The sequence below is a fragment of the Rattus norvegicus genome, chromosome 11, assembly GCF_021556685.1.
Source record: "Rattus norvegicus strain SHRSP/BbbUtx chromosome 11, alternate assembly SHRSP_T2T, whole genome shotgun sequence".
NCBI classification, from domain to species: Eukaryota; Metazoa; Chordata; class Mammalia; order Rodentia; family Muridae; genus Rattus; species Rattus norvegicus.
The window spans coordinates 28,261,856-28,280,945 of record NC_141544.1 but is presented as its reverse complement, the minus strand read 5'-3'; the positions used below and the strand labels follow the sequence as shown (position 1 = coordinate 28,280,945).

At 39.3% G+C, this 19,090-nt stretch overlaps 1 protein-coding gene across 1 annotated transcript in view; it reads left to right on the top strand.

Annotated features, from left to right (window-relative positions):
• The window catches only part of LOC134480953 (uncharacterized), a 113,729-nt gene that overhangs the window by 15,777 nt on the left and 78,862 nt on the right, over window positions 1-19,090 (top strand). The window contains exon 2 of the mRNA XM_087577202.1: window positions 15,976-16,165. Within this exon, the coding sequence (XP_087433328.1) occupies window positions 16,142-16,165 (24 nt within the window). The 5' untranslated portion in view covers window positions 15,976-16,141. The remainder of the gene's footprint in view (window positions 1-15,975; window positions 16,166-19,090) is intronic.

The following is a 19,090-nucleotide window of genomic DNA, read 5'->3' as shown; positions in this document are numbered from 1 at the left end:
CTAAAACTGGTCTTCAATAACAATAAGGGAAGAATGCCCACATATACGTGGAAATTGAACAATGCTCTACTCAATGATAACCTGGTCAAGGAAGAAATAAAGAAAGAAATTAAAAACTTTTTAGAATTTAATGAAAATGAAGATACAACATACTCAAACTTATGGGACACAATGAAAGCTGTGCTAAGAGGAAAACTCATAGCGCTGAGTGCCTGCAGAAAGAAACAGGAAAGAGCATATGTCAGCAGCTTGACAGCACACCTAAAAGCTCTAGAACAAAAAGAAGCAAATACACCCAGGAGGAGTAGAAGGCAGGAAATAATCAAACTCAGAGCTGAAATCAACCAAGTAGAAACAAAAAGGACCATAGAAAGAATCAACAGAACCAAAAGTTGGTTCTTTGAGAAAATCAACAAGATAGATAAACCCTTAGCCAGACTAACGAGAGGACACAGAGAGTGTGTCCAAATTAACAAAATCAGAAATGAAAAGGGAGACATAACTACAGATTCGGAGGAAATTCAAAAAATCATCAGATCTTACTATAAAAACCTATATTCAACAAAATTTGAAAATCTTCAGGAAATGGACAATTTCCTAGACAGATACCAGGTATCGAAGTTAAATCAGGAACAGATAAACCAGTTAAACAACCCCATAACTCCTAAGGAAATAGAAGCAGATATTAAAGGTCTCCCAACCAAAAAGAGCCCAGGTCCAGACGGGTTTAGTGCAGAATTCTATCAAACCTTCATAGAAGACCTCATACCAATATTATCCAAACTATTCCACAAAATTGAAACAGATGGAGCCCTACCGAATTCCTTCTACGAAGCCACAATTACTCTTATACCTAAACCACACAAAGACACAACAAAGAAAGAGAACTTCAGACCAATTTCCCTTATGAATATCGACGCAAAAATACTCAATAAAATTCTGGCAAACCGAATTCAAGAGCACATCAAAACAATCATCCACCATGATCAAGTAGGCTTCATCCCAGGCATGCAGGGATGGTTTAATATACGGAAAACCATCAACGTGATCCATTATATAAACAAACTGAAAGAACAGAACCACATGATCATTTCATTAGATGCTGAGAAAGCATTTGACAAAATTCAACACCCCTTCATGATAAAAGTCCTGGAAAGAATAGGAATTCAAGGCCCATACCTAAACATAGTAAAAGCCATATACAGCAAACCAGTTGCTAACATTAAACTAAATGGAGAGAAACTTGAAGCAATCCCACTAAAATCAGGGACTATACAAGGCTGCCCACTCTCTCCCTACTTATTCAATATAGTTCTTGAAGTTCTAGCCAGAGCAATCAGACAACAAAAGGAGATCAAAGGGATACAGATCGGAAAAGAAGAGGTCAAAATATCACTATTTGCAGATGACATGATAGTATATTTAAGTGATCCCAAAAGTTCCACCAGAGAACTACTAAAGCTGATAAACAACTTCAGCAAAGTGGCTGGGTATAAAATTAACTCAAATAAATCAGTTGCCTTCCTCTATACAAAAGAGAAACAAGCCGAGAAAGAAATTAGGGAAACGACACCCTTCATAATAGACCCAAATAATATAAAGTACCTCGGTGTGACTTTAACCAAGCAAGTAAAAGATCTGTACAATAAGAACTTCAAGACACTGAGGAAAGAAATTGTAGAAGACCTCAGAAGATGGAAAGATCTCCCATGCTCATGGATTGGCAGGATTAATATGGTAAAAATGGCCATTTTACCAAAAGCAATCTACAGATTCAATGCAATCCCCATCAAAATACCAATCCAATTCTTCAAAGAGTTAGACAGAACAATTTGCAAATTCATCTGGAATAACAAAAAACCCAGGATAGCTAAAGCTATCCTCAACAATAAAAGGACTTCAGGGGGAATCACTATCCCTGAACTCAAGCAGTATTACAGAGCAATAGTGATAAAAACTGCATGGTATTGGTACAGAGACAGACAGATAGACCAATGGAATAGAATTGAAGACCCAGAAATGAACCCACACACCTATGGTCACTTGATTTTTGACAAAGGAGCCAAAACCATCCAATGGAAAAAAGATAGTATTTTCAGCAAATGGTGCTGGTTCAACTGGAGGGCAACATGTAGAAGAATGCAGATCGATCCATGCTTATCACCCTGTACAAAGCTTAAGTCCAAGTGGATCAAGGACCTCCACATCAAACCAGACACACTCAAACTAATAGAAGAAAAACTAGGGAAGCATCTGGAACACATGGGCACTGGAAAAAATTTCCTGAACAAAACACCAATGGCTTATGCTCTAAGATCAAGAATCGACAAATGGGATCTCATAAAACTGCAAAGCTTCTGTAAGGCAAAGGACACTGTGGTTAGGACAAAACGGCAACCAACAGATTGGGAAAAGATCTTTACCAATCCTACAACAGATAGAGGCCTTATTTCCAAAATATACAAAGAACTCAAGAAGTTAGACCGCAGGGAAACAAATAACCCTATTAAAAAATGGGGTTCAGAGCTAAACAAAGAATTCACAGCTGAGGAATGCCGAATGGCTGAGAAACACCTAAAGAAATGTTCAACATCTTTAGTCATAAGGGAAATGCAAATCAAAACAACCCTGAGATTTCACCTCACACCAGTGCGATTGGCTAAGATCAAAAACTCAGGTGACAGCAGATGCTGGCGAGGATGTGGAGAAAGAGGAACACTCCTCCATTGTTGGTGGGATTGCAGACTGGTAAAACCATTCTGGAAATCAGTCTGGAGGTTCCTCAGAAAATTGGACATTGAACTGCCTGAGGATCCAGCTATACCTCTCTTGGGCATATACCCAAAAGATGCCTCAACATATAAAAGAGACACGTGCTCCACTATGTTCATCGCAGCCTTATTTATAATAGCCAGAAGCTGGAAAGAACCCAGATGCCCTTCAACAGAGGAATGGATACAGAAAATGTGGTACATCTACACAATGGAATATTACTCAGCTATCAAAAACAACGAGTTTATGAAATTCGTAGGCAAATGGTTGGAACTGGAAAATATCATCCTGAGTGAGCTAACCCAATCACAGAAAGACATACATGGTATGCACTCATTGATAAGTGGCTATTAGCCCAAATGCTTGAATTACCCTAGATCCCTAGAACAAACGAAACTCAAGACGGATGATCAAAATGTGAATGCTTCACTCCTTCTTTAAATGAGGAAAAAGAATACCCTTGGCAGGGAAGGGAGAGGCAAAGATTAAAACAGAGACTGAAGGAACACCCATTCAGAGCCTGCCCCACATGTGGCCCATACATATACAGCCACCCAATTGGACAGGATGGATGAAGCAAAGAAGTGCAGACCGACAGGAGCCGGATGTAGATCGCTCCTGAGAGACACAGCCAGAATACAGCAAATACAGAGGCGAATGCCAGCAGCAAACCACTGAACTGAGAATAGGTCCCCTGTTGAAGGAATCAGAGAAAGAACCGGAAGAGCTTGAAGGGGCTCGAGACCCCAAAAGTACAACAATGCCAAGCAACCAGAGCTTCCAGGGACTAAGCCACTACCTAAAGACTATACATGGACTGACCCTGGACTCTGACCCCATAGGTAGCAATGAATATCCTAGTAAGAGCACCAGTGGAAGGGGAAGCCCTGGGTCCTGCTAAGACTGAACCCACAGTGAACTAGTCTATGGGGGGAGGGCGGCAATGGGGGGAGGGTTGGGAGGGGAACACCCATAAGGAAGGGGAGGGGGGAGGGGGATGTTTGCCCGGAAACCGGGAAAGGGAATAACACTCGAAATGTATATAAGAAATACTCAAGTTAATAATAAAAAAAAAAAAAAAATGGAAAAAAAAAAAAAAAAAGAAATCTCCCACTATTATTGTGTGAGGTGCAATGTGTGTTTTGAGCTTTAGTAAGGTTTCTTTTACATATGTAGGTGCCCTTGTATTTGGGGCATAGATATTTAGGATTGAGAGTTCATCTTGGTGGATTTTTCCTTTGATGAATATGAAGTGTCCTTCCTTATCTTTTTTGATGACTTTTAGTTGGAAATTGATTTTATTTGATATTAGAATGGCTACTCCAGCTTGCTTCTTCTGACCATTTGCTTGGAAAGTTGTTTTCCAGCCTTTCACTCTGAGGTAGTGTCTGTCTTTGTCTCTGAGGTGTGTTTCCTGTAGGCAGCAGAATGCAGGGTCCTCGTTGCGTATCCAGTTTGTTAATCTATGTCTTTTTATTGGGGAGTTGAGGCCATTGATGTTGAGAGATATTAAGGAATAGTGATTATTGCTTCCCGTTATATTCATATTTGGATGTGAGGTTATGTTTGTGTGCTTTCATTCTCTTTGTTTTGTTGCCAAGACGATTAGTTTCTTGCTTCTTCTAGGGTATAGCTTGCCTCCTTATGTTGGGCTTTACCATTTATTATCCTTTGTAGTGCTGGATTTGTAGAAAGATATTGTGTAAATTTGGTTTTGTCATGGAATATCTTGGTTTCTTCATCTATGTTAATTGAGAGTTTTGCAGGATACAGTAACCTGGGCTGGCATTTGTGTTCTCTTCGGGTCTGTATGACATCAGTCCAGGATCTTCTGGCCTTCATAGTTTCTGGCGAGAAGTCTGGTGTGATTCTGATAGGTCTGCCTTTATATGTTACTTGACCTTTTTCCCTTACTGCTTTTAATATTCTTTCTTTATTTTTTGCGTTTGGTGTTTTGACTATTATGTGACGGGAGGTGTTTCTTTTCTGGTCCAATCTATTTGGAGTTCTGTAGGCTTCTTGTATGCCTATGGGTATCTCTTTTTTTAGGTTAGGGAAGTTTTCTTCTATGATTTTGTTGAAGATATTTACTGGTCCTTTGAGCTGGGAGTCTTCACTCTCTTCTATACCTATTATCCTTAGGTTTGATCTTCTCATTGAGTCCTGGATTTCCTGTATGTTTTGGACCGGTAGCTTTTTCCGCTTTACATTATCTTCGACAGTTGAGTCAATGATTTCTCTGGAATCTTCTGCTCCTGAGATTCTCTCTTCCATCTCTTGTATTCTGTTGGTGAAGCTTGTATCTACAGCTCCTTGTCTCTTCTTTTGGTTTTCTATATCCAGGATTGTTTCCATGTGTTCTTTCTTGATTGCTTCTATTTCCATTTTTAATTCCTTCAACTGTTTCATTGTGTTTTCCTGGAATCGTTCAGGGATTTTTGCGATTCTTTCAGGGATTTTTGCGATTCCTCTCTGTAGGCTTCTACTTGTTTATTAATGTTTTCCTGTGTTTCCCTAAGGGAGTTCTTCACGTCTTTCTTGAAGTCCTCCAGCATCATGATCAAATATGATTTTGAAACTAGATCTTGCTTTTCTGGTGTGTTTGGATATTCCATGTTTGTTTTGGTGGGAGAATTGGGCTCCGATGATGCCATGTAGTCTTGGTTTCTGTTGCTTGGGTTCCTGCGCTTGCCTCTCGCCATCAGATTATCTCTAGTGTTACTTTGTTCTGCTATTTCTGACAGTGCCTAGACTGACCTATAAGCCTGTGTGTCAGGAGTGCTGTAGACCTGTTTTCCTCTCTTTCAGTCAGTTATGGGGACAGAGTGTTCTGCTTTCCGGCGTGTAGTTTTTCCTCTCTACAGGTCTTCAGCTGTTCCTGTGGGCCTGTGTCTTGAGTTCACCAGGCAGCTTTCTTGCAGCAGAAAAGTTGGTCTTACCTGTGGTCCCGAGGCTCAAGTTCACTCGTGGGGTGCTGCCCACGGGCTCTCTGCAGCGGCAGCAACCAGGAAGACATGCGCCGCCCCTTCCGGGAGCTTCAGTGCACCAGGGTTCCAGATGGTCTTTGGCTTTTTCCTCTGGCGTCCGAGATGTGTGTGCAGAGAGCAGTTTCTTCTGGTTTCCCAGGCTTGTCTGCCTCTCTGAAGGTTTAGCTCTCCCTCCCACGGGATTTGGGTGCAGAGAACTGTTTATCCGGTCTGTTTCCTTCAGGTTCCGGCGGTGTCTCAGGCGCAGAAGTCCTGCCGCTCCTGGGCCCTCCCCCACGGGAGCCCAGAGGCCTTATACAGTTTCCTCTTGGGCCAGGGCTGTGGGCAGGGGTGGGCAGTGTTGGTGGTCTCTTCCGCTCTGCAGCCTCAGGAGTGCCCACCTGACCAGGCGGTGAGGTCTCTTTCCCACAGGGTCTGGGAGCAGAGAGCTGCTGCGGGCCGGGATCCGCGCGTGTGGGACTTCCGGTAAACACAGGCCGTGCCCGGTCCTAGAGGAATTCTGCCTCTGTGTGTCCCGATTTCACCAGGCAGCTTTCTTGCAGCAGACAAGTTGGTCTTACCTGTGGTCCTGAGGCTCAAGTTTGCTCGTGGGGTGCTGCCCATGGGCTCTCTGCGGCGGCAGCAATCAGGAAGACATGTGCCGCCCCTTCCGGGAGCTTCAGTGCACCAGGGTTCCAGATGGCCTTTGGTGTTTTCCTCTGGCATCCGAGATGTATGTACAGAGAGCAGTCTCTTCTGGTTTCCCAGGCTTGTCTGCCTCTCTGAAGGTTTCCAGGCTTTAGTCTTTTGTGCGTGTATGCAGCTTTCCTAGTGCCGTTTACTAAAGAGGGTTTCTCTGCTTTAATATACTTTTTTACAACTCTTGTCAAAGAACCGTCTGGTCACAGAGGTGAGCATACATTTCTCGACTCTATTCTGCTCCACTGGTCTGTGTGTCACTTTCTATGTCAATGTCATGTTGTCTGGTAACTATAGCCCTTTATATTTTGAAGTCAACTTGATTATTTTGTTTAAGATCACTTTCTTTATTTTAATCTTTTTCATTTATTTAAACAGTGTTTTGTGATTTTCATTGTAAAGAATATTCACTTCCTCAGTTGTATTTATTTCTTGAGCAACTGTTTTGTAGATATGAAGTGAAGTTACTTTTATTTATTTAAATTTCAAAACATGGGTATTGTTTACTTTAAGTACCAGTGCAAAACTCAGAAGGACAAGTATCAAGTGTGAGACTTTCTTTACAGTTAAGCAATTGTAATTGTAAATGACTTCCTTTTATCTTATGACTGGACATGTCTTTGGTATGGAAAATGTTATTAATTTTTTGTACACTGACTTTGTTTCCTATAATTTTGCTGAGCTCATTTATTTTTTAATAACTTTGCTAGAGACTTAGGTTTTTTTTGTATATAATTATATTCTGGGCAAATACAGGCAATTTCACTTTTCCCCTATTTTATGGGCTTACCTTTTTCTCTCACTTGTTTCTTGTGGCTAATATTCCCAATATTTTATTGAACACACATAGAATGAATCAACACAATTGTATCTATCATTCCAGTTGTAGTAGGCAAAGCTTTCTCGTTTTGCCCATAAGCAGAATATTGGATATGAGTTTATTATATACAGCATTTACTGTGTTGAAGTACACTCATTACATAACCAAATTGTTTGGCTTTCTTATAGCAAGAGGATATTGAATTTTATCAAATGACTTTCTACACCTATTTAAATGAATATGATTTTATCCTGTAATTAATTGATATGGTATATTACAATTCTTGGTTTGCATAGTCTTACATCTCTAAAATTAATCCCAGTTAATTATGGTGAATGATTTATTATTCGTCAGAGTTATTGTTGTTGCTGTTATAGTGGTGGTGGTGGTGGTGGTGGGGTGTGTGTGTTGATATGTTGATATGTGCCCTGGTACCTACTGGAAGGTAAAAAAGAACTTTATGGAGTCAGTTCTTTTCTTTTGCCATATTTGGGTTCTAGGAATCAAGCTCATATCACCAGGGTTGCCTGACAAGCACCTTTACCCTCTGAGCAATTCATTGATTTCTTTTGATGTGCCATTGGATTCAATTTGATAGCATTTTGATGAGAATTTTTACATATGTGTCCATCAGAAATACTATTCCACAGTTCTACTTTCGTGGTATCTTTCTGCTCTGATGAGAAGGATTGACTCTAGTTGTTCTTTACCAGTTCAGGAGAAACAGCAGGAAACCCATCTTCCTTTTCTTTTGGAGACCTTCTCTTACTCATGTCTTCATGGGTCAATTTTGGTAGGTTACATCTGCAAATCACCTCTTAAACTTCTTAATATCATATTATTTGTCCAATTCTACTTTCCTTGCAAGAAACAGTAAAAATATTTAATAGGAAGTCTTGAAACGTCAGCATTTCAAAAACGACATATTTCTTTGAACCTCAATGTGCTCAACTCTCCCTAGCTTTCTTACAGAACAAGTGTGACATAGGTAAATTACTTCTTGCAGCTCACAGCAAATGTTCAGCTTAAAATTTCTCTGTCTCTCTAGCTATCTCCCTCTCAGTATGGGATACTTAGCATGAGGTTAGAATGTTTCTTGTGTTATGCAGTCAATGCATAAATGGTAGTCTCTTTTGTGACTCAGAGCCAAAATAGAGCAATTATTGTGTTCATTATTTAGGCTTCTAATTATATTAATTGTGTATCTTTAAATTCATCAAATCATACTTGCCATGTTTGACTGGACTTAAGAGATTGAATAATTACTTCTTTAGCTGAGGCTTTTCCTTTGTGATTTCTAATCTAACTAGAAAGAGTGCGGCCTTGGGATAGGCTCTTATGGCTGTCTCGGCTATACTCGCATAAAAGGTTCAATTTACCTACATCTAGCTGTGAAGGCTCTCCTGTTCCCACTCAAAGACTAGCACTTCCTGAATGAAATTTCCCTTACAGGTATCATAGAGCTTCATAACCATCTTCCCAATAGTGTTCAGTTACATGCCAGGAATCACTGGGTGTATAATGCATCCTTAGAATGTTAGACTAGTGGCGCCCTGAGTTCCCTTGTGTTTATGGAGGTGCATATTGTTGCCTTGTTATTATATATTAAATGTTAGAACTGACTTTTCATGTCTCTTTCGTAGATGAGAACACTGAAATGGGGTTTTAGCGGTTCTACCATTGAGCTGTGTGTGCCAGCGAGCAGCACAGGACGAACCTCTTTCTGCTTTTGTCTGATTCGCTCTGGGATGACATCCGTCTTTGCTTTTTATTGAGACAGCAGGACTTTTGTTTCTCTACAAGGTCCTTTAACGGGAGGGAGTAACTAAACTAATTCATAGTAAGAACTGGTGAACTCCTGGAAATTAAATTAAACGCATAGTTATTGATTCATATAAAATACTTCAATGCGGGTTTTATCATTACTTTCTAAAATACCAGGGGAAGTGTTGTCAAAGACTTCACAGGAAGTCTCTCTATGAATCTGCCTGGATCCAAAGCACAATATCATGACATGTACATGTTGACAATGCCCAGTCAGTGCCACCTTACAAAGAAGACTGATTTTGGGAAAGAAAGGCATAGGTATTCTCAGTATATGAGCGGAGAGGAGGGAGAGAATAGGCAAGGGGACATTTGTCGTGACTGTCAGGATCCATTCTCCTCCTTAACTTAGTAAGGGACACGATGGCAAATGGGTACCCTGGGGTAATTTCAAACAAATCACAGATGTTTTGCAAAAACAATGTTCAGATATTTTATTGCTTTTACTGCCTACAACAGACATAAAAGTTAGGAAATTTTCAAGTTGAAAAATAACTGCAAAGAAATAAAGTTTGGGAAAGGTTTAAAAACTTAGATTTGCGAAAACTAAAATCTGATCATCACTGTGTCGTTTCTTATTTCAAGTTTCTTATTCCTTATGTTGAAATCATGCAAACAAAAAGGAAAGAAAAGAAAAGAAAGAAATCATGCATAAAGGAAGGCGTGGGGGGTAATCTCTGATTGTACATTGGCAAAGACCTTTACTTTGTTGTTGTTGTTGTTGTTTTGTCTGTTTAAGGCTATGGCTTTCTTCCCTTTCCATGCATGGGACTGTACAGGTAGAGGAAGCAAGAACTCTTAAAATATGGACTTGAGAATCAGAGAGAGTCGAAGATCATAGCACAAGGATTTGGCTTCTCAGAAACTGTAAAGGTGAACACAACTCACTAAATGACCAGTGGTGGGATAAGGCTGAGCAGCGAGAAACTCATGGGAATAGCAGTTGAAGCCCATCATACACACACACACACACACACACACACACACACACACACACACATTGAGTATCACCTCAATGGCATGCAAGAGTAACCAATGTGGACCTGTTGCCCACTGTACAGACAAGAAACAGGAGTTAAACCTGTTAGCTGTTTTCTATTCAGAGGCCCAGCAGCTCTAATCAGTGGATTAGCTTCTTTAACAGATGTTGTACATTTTATCTTTAGCCAGAAGACTGTGTAGGGAAGAAATATAGAGGCAATCAATCACTCCAAAGTGTGGTACTGTCCTCTGCTCAGGTGGCAGCCCATGTCTGAGATTTAGAGTGTTACTTCTTTGCTTCTTATCATCTCCTGTCTGTAGCAAGGAGAAGGCTCAAAGAAGACCAGGGCCTGTGAGCCCTCCATGCATCCTGAGCCAGTCATTGGGATAACTTCCACACTGAAGGTTAACTTAGAGCAAACAAGCAATGATCAATGTTCAGGTCCACATTCTTTCCTACAGACTCAAGTAACATCAGATCTTATAATCTAAAACATGCAGGGCTATCCTTATCATACCTCTGCCGTAATTATGAAGATAGAGAAGGGGGAGGAAAAAATAATGGACACGTCACTGGATACTATTAAAAAATAGCTCATTCAGTAACTCCTGTTTAGACACTGCCCCCTGTCTCTCCTCACTGGACTCTGCATTACCTACAGCCCTCAGCAATGAGAGAAATTTCAACTTTACTCACATTTATTTTCTCACACCTTCATAATTTGTGAGGTCCCAGAGAGGCTAAGTCTCTGCTCCAGCACTTGCCAGGTTTTGGTAGGGAGAAGGGTCATCTGCAGCTTTTGAATGTTTTTTCCAGATGACATCGTACTTCGAGCTGGCACAGGGATGCCCGTTATTGCCTCGTAAAGAGTGCAGACAGGGAGCTTGGTGCCACGGGCACCAGTAGGGAATATCCATGTGCTTTCGGAGCTGCCTCACAACAGGAGTGCTGGGAGCCAACAAGGAGAAAGTACAAGCTGTTCGTCTTCTAAAAGTCAGAAGCAATGCACTGTGCTGGAGATCTGTTGTGCCACACAGAGAACAGGGCACTAGTGTTTGTTTTGCATACTTAAAATCATTAAGAAATTAGATCTCAAGTGTTCTCATGATAAAAATATATAACTGCGTGAAATACTAGTGTTTATTTCACAGTGTATCTGGTTGTCAAATACCATGTGGTACATATGCACACAATTTCCATTTGCCTATCATACGCTTTCAAACCACAGGAAAAACAAAAACAAAACAAAACAAAACAAAAGAGGATCAAACAGTTCTAAGCTTAAGTCTAATGTAATGTTATTTCTGTCATATTTAATTACTACAAGTATCATAATCTCAACCCATATTCTGAAGAAAGAGGTCCCATGTATTTTAGTGGGTCGTGCATGGGAAGGTTCTTAACATTATTAAGAAATAAAATTTTAGGTTTAATTGTGGCATTGTGATTAAGAAAAATGTCAAAAAAGTTTAGAGCTCCTAATAAGCACATGAGACAAATAACATGACATCTGGGGTTTGCTTAAAATATAAAAGCAGGAAAGAGAAATGACGGAGATAAAATGTTATGCAAAATAATTGCTGTGATGACTTGCTAATTGTTGAATATATGAAAGAATTATCTGCAAATTATGCATTTGAGTATGAGTAAAAATTCTGACACCCTGTGTCTTAATATCTGTATATGACACAATATTATACTTCTTTCATAATCAGGGTTTTCCAGAGGTACAGAACCCAACTTCAAGAAAATGTATAGAAAAGGATTTATTAGATTGGCTTAGGAGTCATCCTATAGTCCTGATTCATAAAGGGGTCCTCTGCTCCCTCAGCTGCAAGCAATGTTAGAGTATACAAGAAATAAAATGTTACTGAATGGAAAATTCCACGATGCAGCTTTCAGGAAGTCATAATCTATGATGAGATGGGACTTTGCATGAAGCAGTGTTCAGAGGGTCACCCTCTGTTATGTAAGTAGCCTGTCGCCCACACATTTTATGTAAGTCCAATTAGCTAATTGATTTGCCAAGTTAGACTTTGGCAGCATTACAGTTTGGTCTGAGTTTGGTGCCTTGTGGTAAATAGACATTTGTTCATGTTTCTCTAGTAAAAGCTTTCGCAAAGGATGCTGTTGGGCCATAAGAGATGATCAGATTAGGAACAGATGACATGGTTAAGTATGGTGTGTGAGTCTAGGGTGTGAAAGCAAGGCAGTTATGAGTTGATGACTTGAGTCTTTGCATTTATCTTCAAAACATAAAAAAGGATAACACGAGAGAATCCTATCATCCGGAATCTCTTCTCACCACTCTCCTGCACCATTTAATCAGTTTCCATTCACAGACCTAAGCACGTATATGAAGAATTTCCATCTTGAGTAAATGTTCTACAGTATGTTCCTTCTAATTCAAAACATTTTTTATTGGTTATACTCCAAATTAGAAGTTTCCAGTGGAAGTTTCTAGGCAATGACAATAAAGAAAATGGGAAACATAAGGGGAAAGTCTAGGATCAGGTGAAATGGGAACTTATTTCCAAGACCTAAACTAAAGATCATAATCCATTCAGCCTTTGATGGACACTGACTTGAATCTGTATCTTGTGACTATTTTGACAATTCTGCAGAAGACATGAACACAAATATCTCCACGGCATCCTGACTTCGTTTAATTTGGATCTATTTGCAGCAGCATATATTTGCTGAAAAATGGGGCATTTCAGTGAATTCAGAGTAATTACTTAGACTTTAAAACAAAGAAGTGCTGTCATTTACCACAACATGGATGGACCTGGGGGATATAACAATAAATGAAAGAAGCCAAGAAGGACAAACCACCATGATCTTACCATGTATGAGTAATTAAAAACTTAAAATAACAGGATCAAGACAGTAGAATGCTAATCATCGTAATCTGTAGGGAGAAGGTAGAGTGTACTGACCAAAAACTATCAAAGTTTACTTAGAAAAACTAAGGAGGTCAGGAGAGTATTCTATAGTACACTGAGTATATTTTATAATGTGTAATATTGAGACTGTTAAGACTTTTATGTTATTAGTCACAAATAAATAATAAGTAGATATTAATAATATCTACTTATAAATATTATAAATATTTATAAATAATAAGTAGATACTACCTTTTTGTGCATAGAAGCCATTTGAAGGTTCTTGTACCTTGGAATAACCAACTGTCCCTGTCCCTGAATATTTCCTCAGAAATATACACAGTGATACATAGGATATTTAAATTATATGGGAAGACATGTATAGGTTACATGCCAATTCTGTTTTATTTTACATAGGATCAGTATCATATATACATATTGATGTTCATGTAGAAGTCTGCAACATACCTTCCTTAGGTATTAAAGACACTATATTTTAAACATTTGCTCATTTGTTTATTAGTTTAAATTAGTTTTTCTACATATGTTTTTGAAACACCATGTTATACACAAAAATATGAAAATATGTAATTTGGCCAATGAAAAATTTATAGTAAAAAAAGTTAAATTGAAAAGTGAAGATTTAAGTTGGGGATTTAGCTCAGTGGTAGAACGCTTGCCTAGCAAACGCAAGGCCCTGGGTTCGGTCCCCAACTCCGAAAAAAAGAAAAAAGAAAAAGAAAAAAAAAGTGAAGATTTCTGAGAACGAATATGTTATGATTAATTTTAATTGTCAACTTGGTACAACTTAGAATTACCTGGGAAGAGAGTCTCCGTGAGACATTTTTGTTCTTGTTTGGGAATCTATCTGTTGGAATTTTCTTAATTAATTGATGTGGGATGACATAGCCCAGTATCGGTGGCTCCTTTCCCTAGGCTTAGGTTTCTGAACTGCGTATGAGTGGAGAAATTGAGCTGAGCAAAAGCAAGTAAGTGAGCATGAACTTTTCTGTCTGCTTTTGTAGATCTGATACAACCAGGTGCTTCACGGTCCTGTTGCTATGACTTCCCCATGATAATGGGCTATAATCTGGAAGTATAAGCTAAGACAATCCCTTCCTCCTTTAAGTTACTTTTTGCCAAGATATTTGAGCATGCCAAAGGAACAGAATGAGTATATACTGTATATTTAGCAAAGAATAAAAATAAAAGTACTAAAGGAAAACAAAGAACCTCATACATATGCTCAGGCCAATTGAAGAGAACAGAAATACACACACACACACACACACACACACACACACACACACACACACACTTTTTCCAACATGGACGTGTAGCTTGTTCAAACGAGACAAGTGGAATTTTAACACTTGGTGTTTGAGAAGGTCAGGACATACATAGGCTAACCAATAATTTTGGACTCAGTTCAAATCACAAGTAAAAATAAAGGAAGAAAGATTTAAATATAGGAGCTGAAACTTTCAAATTGTTAGAAGGAAAAAATGCAAGAACAGCACCGTAATATTGAGTCTGGCAATGATTTCTATGATATGACATATAAAGCACTGGCAATAAACGCATTGTAATCCCAGCTCTGGGTAGGCAGAGAAAGACAGATCTCTGTGCTCACTGGTAGCTGGCCTACCCTAATTTATTAGCTTCAGACCAATGAAAGACTGCCTCAAAAAACAAGGTGATAGCACTTGAGGAAGTTGATACATGCACATGAGTACGTGTGCTTACACATGAACATACTTGTGCAAGCATGCACACACAAACCCAGTAAACAATACCTTGTACCCCAATAACAGAATAATAATTGTATTAAAATGGTCAAAAGACTTGAACCTACATTTCTTCAAAGAAAATATACAAATGACCAATAAATGCCTCATTTCTAGTCATTCAGCCAAATCACCTCCAAGCCCCGAGGTGTGACTTTCCTCTATTAGGATAGGTATCACAAGTAAGAGAGCAGCCAGCATAGCAAGTGTTGGGTAGGAGACGGCAAGCGTTGGGTAGAGGTGACTAGGAGAAGCTGTTCCCTGTCTGAAGTTTGATGAGTATATAAAGTAAAATAATGGTGAGAAAAATTGATGCCGGTTCATTTTTAACACAGAATTTTTTGATCTAGTAATTTTCTTACTAGATATAGGTCCCAAAGAATTGAAATCAGGGATCTGAAAAGGGACATTTACACTTGTACTCACAGCAGCATTGTTAACAGATGCTAGAAAGTATGAATGAGTCCTGTTCCTAAAAATATCCACAAGTGAATAAAATGTGCCATAAATATGAAATGGAATATCATTCATCCGTAAGATGAATAAAAGTCTGATACATGGCACAGCAGAGACACATTGAAATCATGCTAAGCAAAACAAGCCAGGGACACAAAGAGAGATGTTTACCACATATTTTGGGTACATTGGCGACATGTAGAAAAGACCCCAAGAGCTGGTAGAGGGAGCAATGGGGAGTTGGTATTTCATGGGTACAAGTTCTGTGAGGGAGGTGAAGATGCTCTGGACATGCACGGAGTCATGACTGTGAAGAACTGTGAGGTAACTAATGGGAGAGCTTGCACACTCAACAATGACCACACTGCTAATACCGGCCTTGCTTTGCCACCATAAAATTGCAATTACTTTGTATCTTATCATCTAGGGGAAGAGTTTTTTCTTTAATTTATTTTGTGTGGAGGTCAGATTTTTTGGGGGAGTCTGGCCCCCAACATTTAAAAAATACAAGAGAAAAGAGAAATGGAATGTGAGAGGAACGTTATGTGGGAGTGGGCTGTTATCCCCGACTTCTGAAGGGAAGTTTGTTACTTATAAATGAACAACGAAGTGCTCTTTAGTTGGGGAATTCATTCTTTTAATACAGTTAGCTGAGTACAAGGTGTTCACGGGGTGCTTTCCCTACCCACCTTTGAAATTTGTTTACAGAGATCACCAGGGGCCCCACACTCTTATTTTATTAGTCAGAGTTCTTCATTAACTTTGGAAATTGTTTGTTCAATAGAGACTTATCTCATTTGCTGATGGCTTCAGAGTCCTCTGGATTATGGCAGAGATTTGATGGTATAATCATCTCCCATGAGAATTATCCAAACAGCTGTGAAGGCAAGACCGAGCTACAGGGGCCTTGCAGTGCCTCGTAATAGCAGCAAGGACCAAGGCCGAACAAAATGAATCTTTTCTGTTTCTCATTGGTGAGTACCTCTAAGGGCCCCGGTTTTATTCTCTTTCGATGGCATGGTGCCAAATAAAGCCAATAAAATTAAGTATAGCCTAAACTTGAGTGTCCTGAGTTCGCATCACAAAGGGTAGACATGACGTGTTCATCCAAGCCCCTGGCTGACTTTGTTGAGATCAGCGTTGTGAAAATACATAGATAAAAGGCAATGGGAACAATTTACGTGTGCTAGCACTGACCTACTTTGGAATAATTATTGCTTGTTTCACATACTAACGATATCTTTCTAAAGTGTAATCTGTGAGCATTACTTTTGAGGAACTGTTTTTCTTTTCTATTTGTTATGATTATGAGGAAAAAAATCATGAAAATGTATAGCATTTTGTATCCTTGCTTTGCTTTGTGACCACAGGAGTTAATGGTTCTTGTTATTGTTGTTGTTTGTTTTTATTGGGTTTTCCTCTGGTTCCTCTCTGTTTCTTCATTATTGTCTGAGGAATAAATTGCATTCAGTATTGTCCTGGTTAAGCTTACACCGTGGCAGTGGCCTCAGTTAGATTGCATGGTTATTGCAAGGTCCAACAGACTTGGAGAGGCGTTCAGTGAGGTGTGAGCATCTTTGTTTCTCAAATTCTATTGTACACTGTTGCTTTTTTAACCTGTAATGGACCAGTGAAATTTCTCCAGTAGTCACACATCTGAAAGAATCTTATAGGTCTATCTTGACCTACCAATGCTTTAAAAATGTTTCAATAATTTTATTCATATTTCTGTGCTTAAGGCAGGGCATCATACGTCCTCCTTGGGATTTCGAGACGTTGATGAGGGAGGGAGCTCTCTCACTTGGGAGAATGAAATGCTCTAGTCTGATGTTTGTTTTCCTTCCAAATTGCAAGTGAGATTAACACAATTGCGGGAGAGGGTGCTGACATGAATTGCGGTTACCTAAACAGGAGGTGTTTTGAGGCAAGCTAAGGGATTTCATCTCAGAACATCTTGAAAAACAAAATCTGATTGTGAGTTGCAGGAGGCTGACTCATCAAGTTTAAGTTGCCTGCACTGGTAAAAATTAACCGCTAGCTCTCAAGTTTTGCCACGTGTCATGTAAACCTGACTGGAGAAAATCTCGTTTCAAGTGATTTGAATGGCATTGCTCATTCTTCTCTAGTGAAAGTGTTATATATGCTTTATATAAATATACTTCCCTGGGAATTAGGCGGTATGAGCCATGAATGACTTTGAGCAGGAATGTAATCGCTATGCTAATGTCTCTATGTCACGGTTTGCTGCAGTGTGGCTCATGTTCATAATCTTGACTCTAAAGACAGCTGCATCGAATGAAATGATTGCCTTTCTTTGTTGTGTAAGGAAAAGTGGAGTGGCAGGAACAAAACAAATTGCATCAAAGTTCTGGTTTATGGACCCAGCATCGTGGAATTTTTTTGTTGTTTAATTTTTCCAGTTGTCTTTAAGATGTTTTGTGCTCGAACAGCAAGCAGACCGGATGATCATGAACACAAAACCATTCTTCCAGCATCCCAACGTGTTGGGATGCCATGAAAGTTACTTGCTTTACTAAGAGAGGGTGCAAAGATATTTGAAAAAAAAATCAGAACCATTCAAGAAAAATATTTACTGAACGTATGCTTAATTTGTGTGTAGTGACAACCGACTGAGCTGTTGTACACTGTGGCCTAACAGCTTTCACCGGGAATTTACGCATAATCCAAAGCATATTTGATCTGTCCTTGCAGAATGTGAACATATGGGAGACTGCATTTAGGAGATCGGAATAAAATCCATTGATGTGGTGAAGGAAAAAAAAACTCACACAATTAAAATAAAGAGAGAGGTTCTCTATAAATATACCATCTGGAAAGTGGATGGTTTTAAATTTTAAACATATATAGGGCCCACCATGGAGAAAAGAGTGAAAGGGTTAACTAGTCTCCTATTCGAACGCGCTGAGAACTACAGGTCTCTAGTAAATGAGGTTTTAACGTGAAATACCAAGGTTTCCTCTCAAAGAATTAACCATCACGAACATTGAAGGTGATGGCCGTTAATTTGGATCTGTAGTCTTGAAATGGAATTTATCTTTTTGTATCAGGAGGCAGGCATACCCCTTTAAATATGCTACTGTGAGCTGCAATTTTTCCCCCGTATTGTGATTAGGCTCTGAAGAGACTCATTCGAAGCAAGGTCATCTTGTTGGGTTCGTCGTACAGTTATTGGGCTTGGTATGTCTTTGCAGTGCGTGTGGTTCAAATCAATTATCCCCAATGAAGATCTACGTGAGCTGCAAGGCCACCTGTCTCTACTTGAGCTCTTGTCTACCTCATCACTTTATGCCTTTCCCTTCCTTTTTTTTTTTTAACATACCAAGACAACACGAATGCTGGGAAGACAACTGGCTGACAGAATACCTGGTCCTTGTGACTCTTAAAAATTGGTTTCTTTTCATAAACATAGGATCATACTGACAAACACAAAATTAACTGATTTCTTTTCCTTTTTTTTTTTTTTTTTTTTTTTTTTGGTTTTTGGAGAAAGGCTTGCTCTATGTAGCTCTGGCTGATCTGGAATTCACTCTTGCAGACCAGGCTGGTCTCGAACTCAGAGACCTGCCTGCCTTTGCTGTACTGAGATTAAAGGTATGCACCACCATCACCTGGCCACTGAACCAACATTTTACTGAAATAGAGCTTAATTTTACATCATTTTAAAGGACATTGAATACATCACAGTGCAGTGTCCTTTCCCAGATAAAACTAAATTATTTTCATTTATCTAATTGTTTCTCATGGCCTTTAGTGATGTTTGGGAATAATTTTTTCATAAAACTTGGCACATCTATTATTGACAAGGTCACATAGCTTCAAATAAACAACTTTTTCAGAGTCTCCACAAAAAACCTTCTGAGAAAACTGGGTGATGGTGC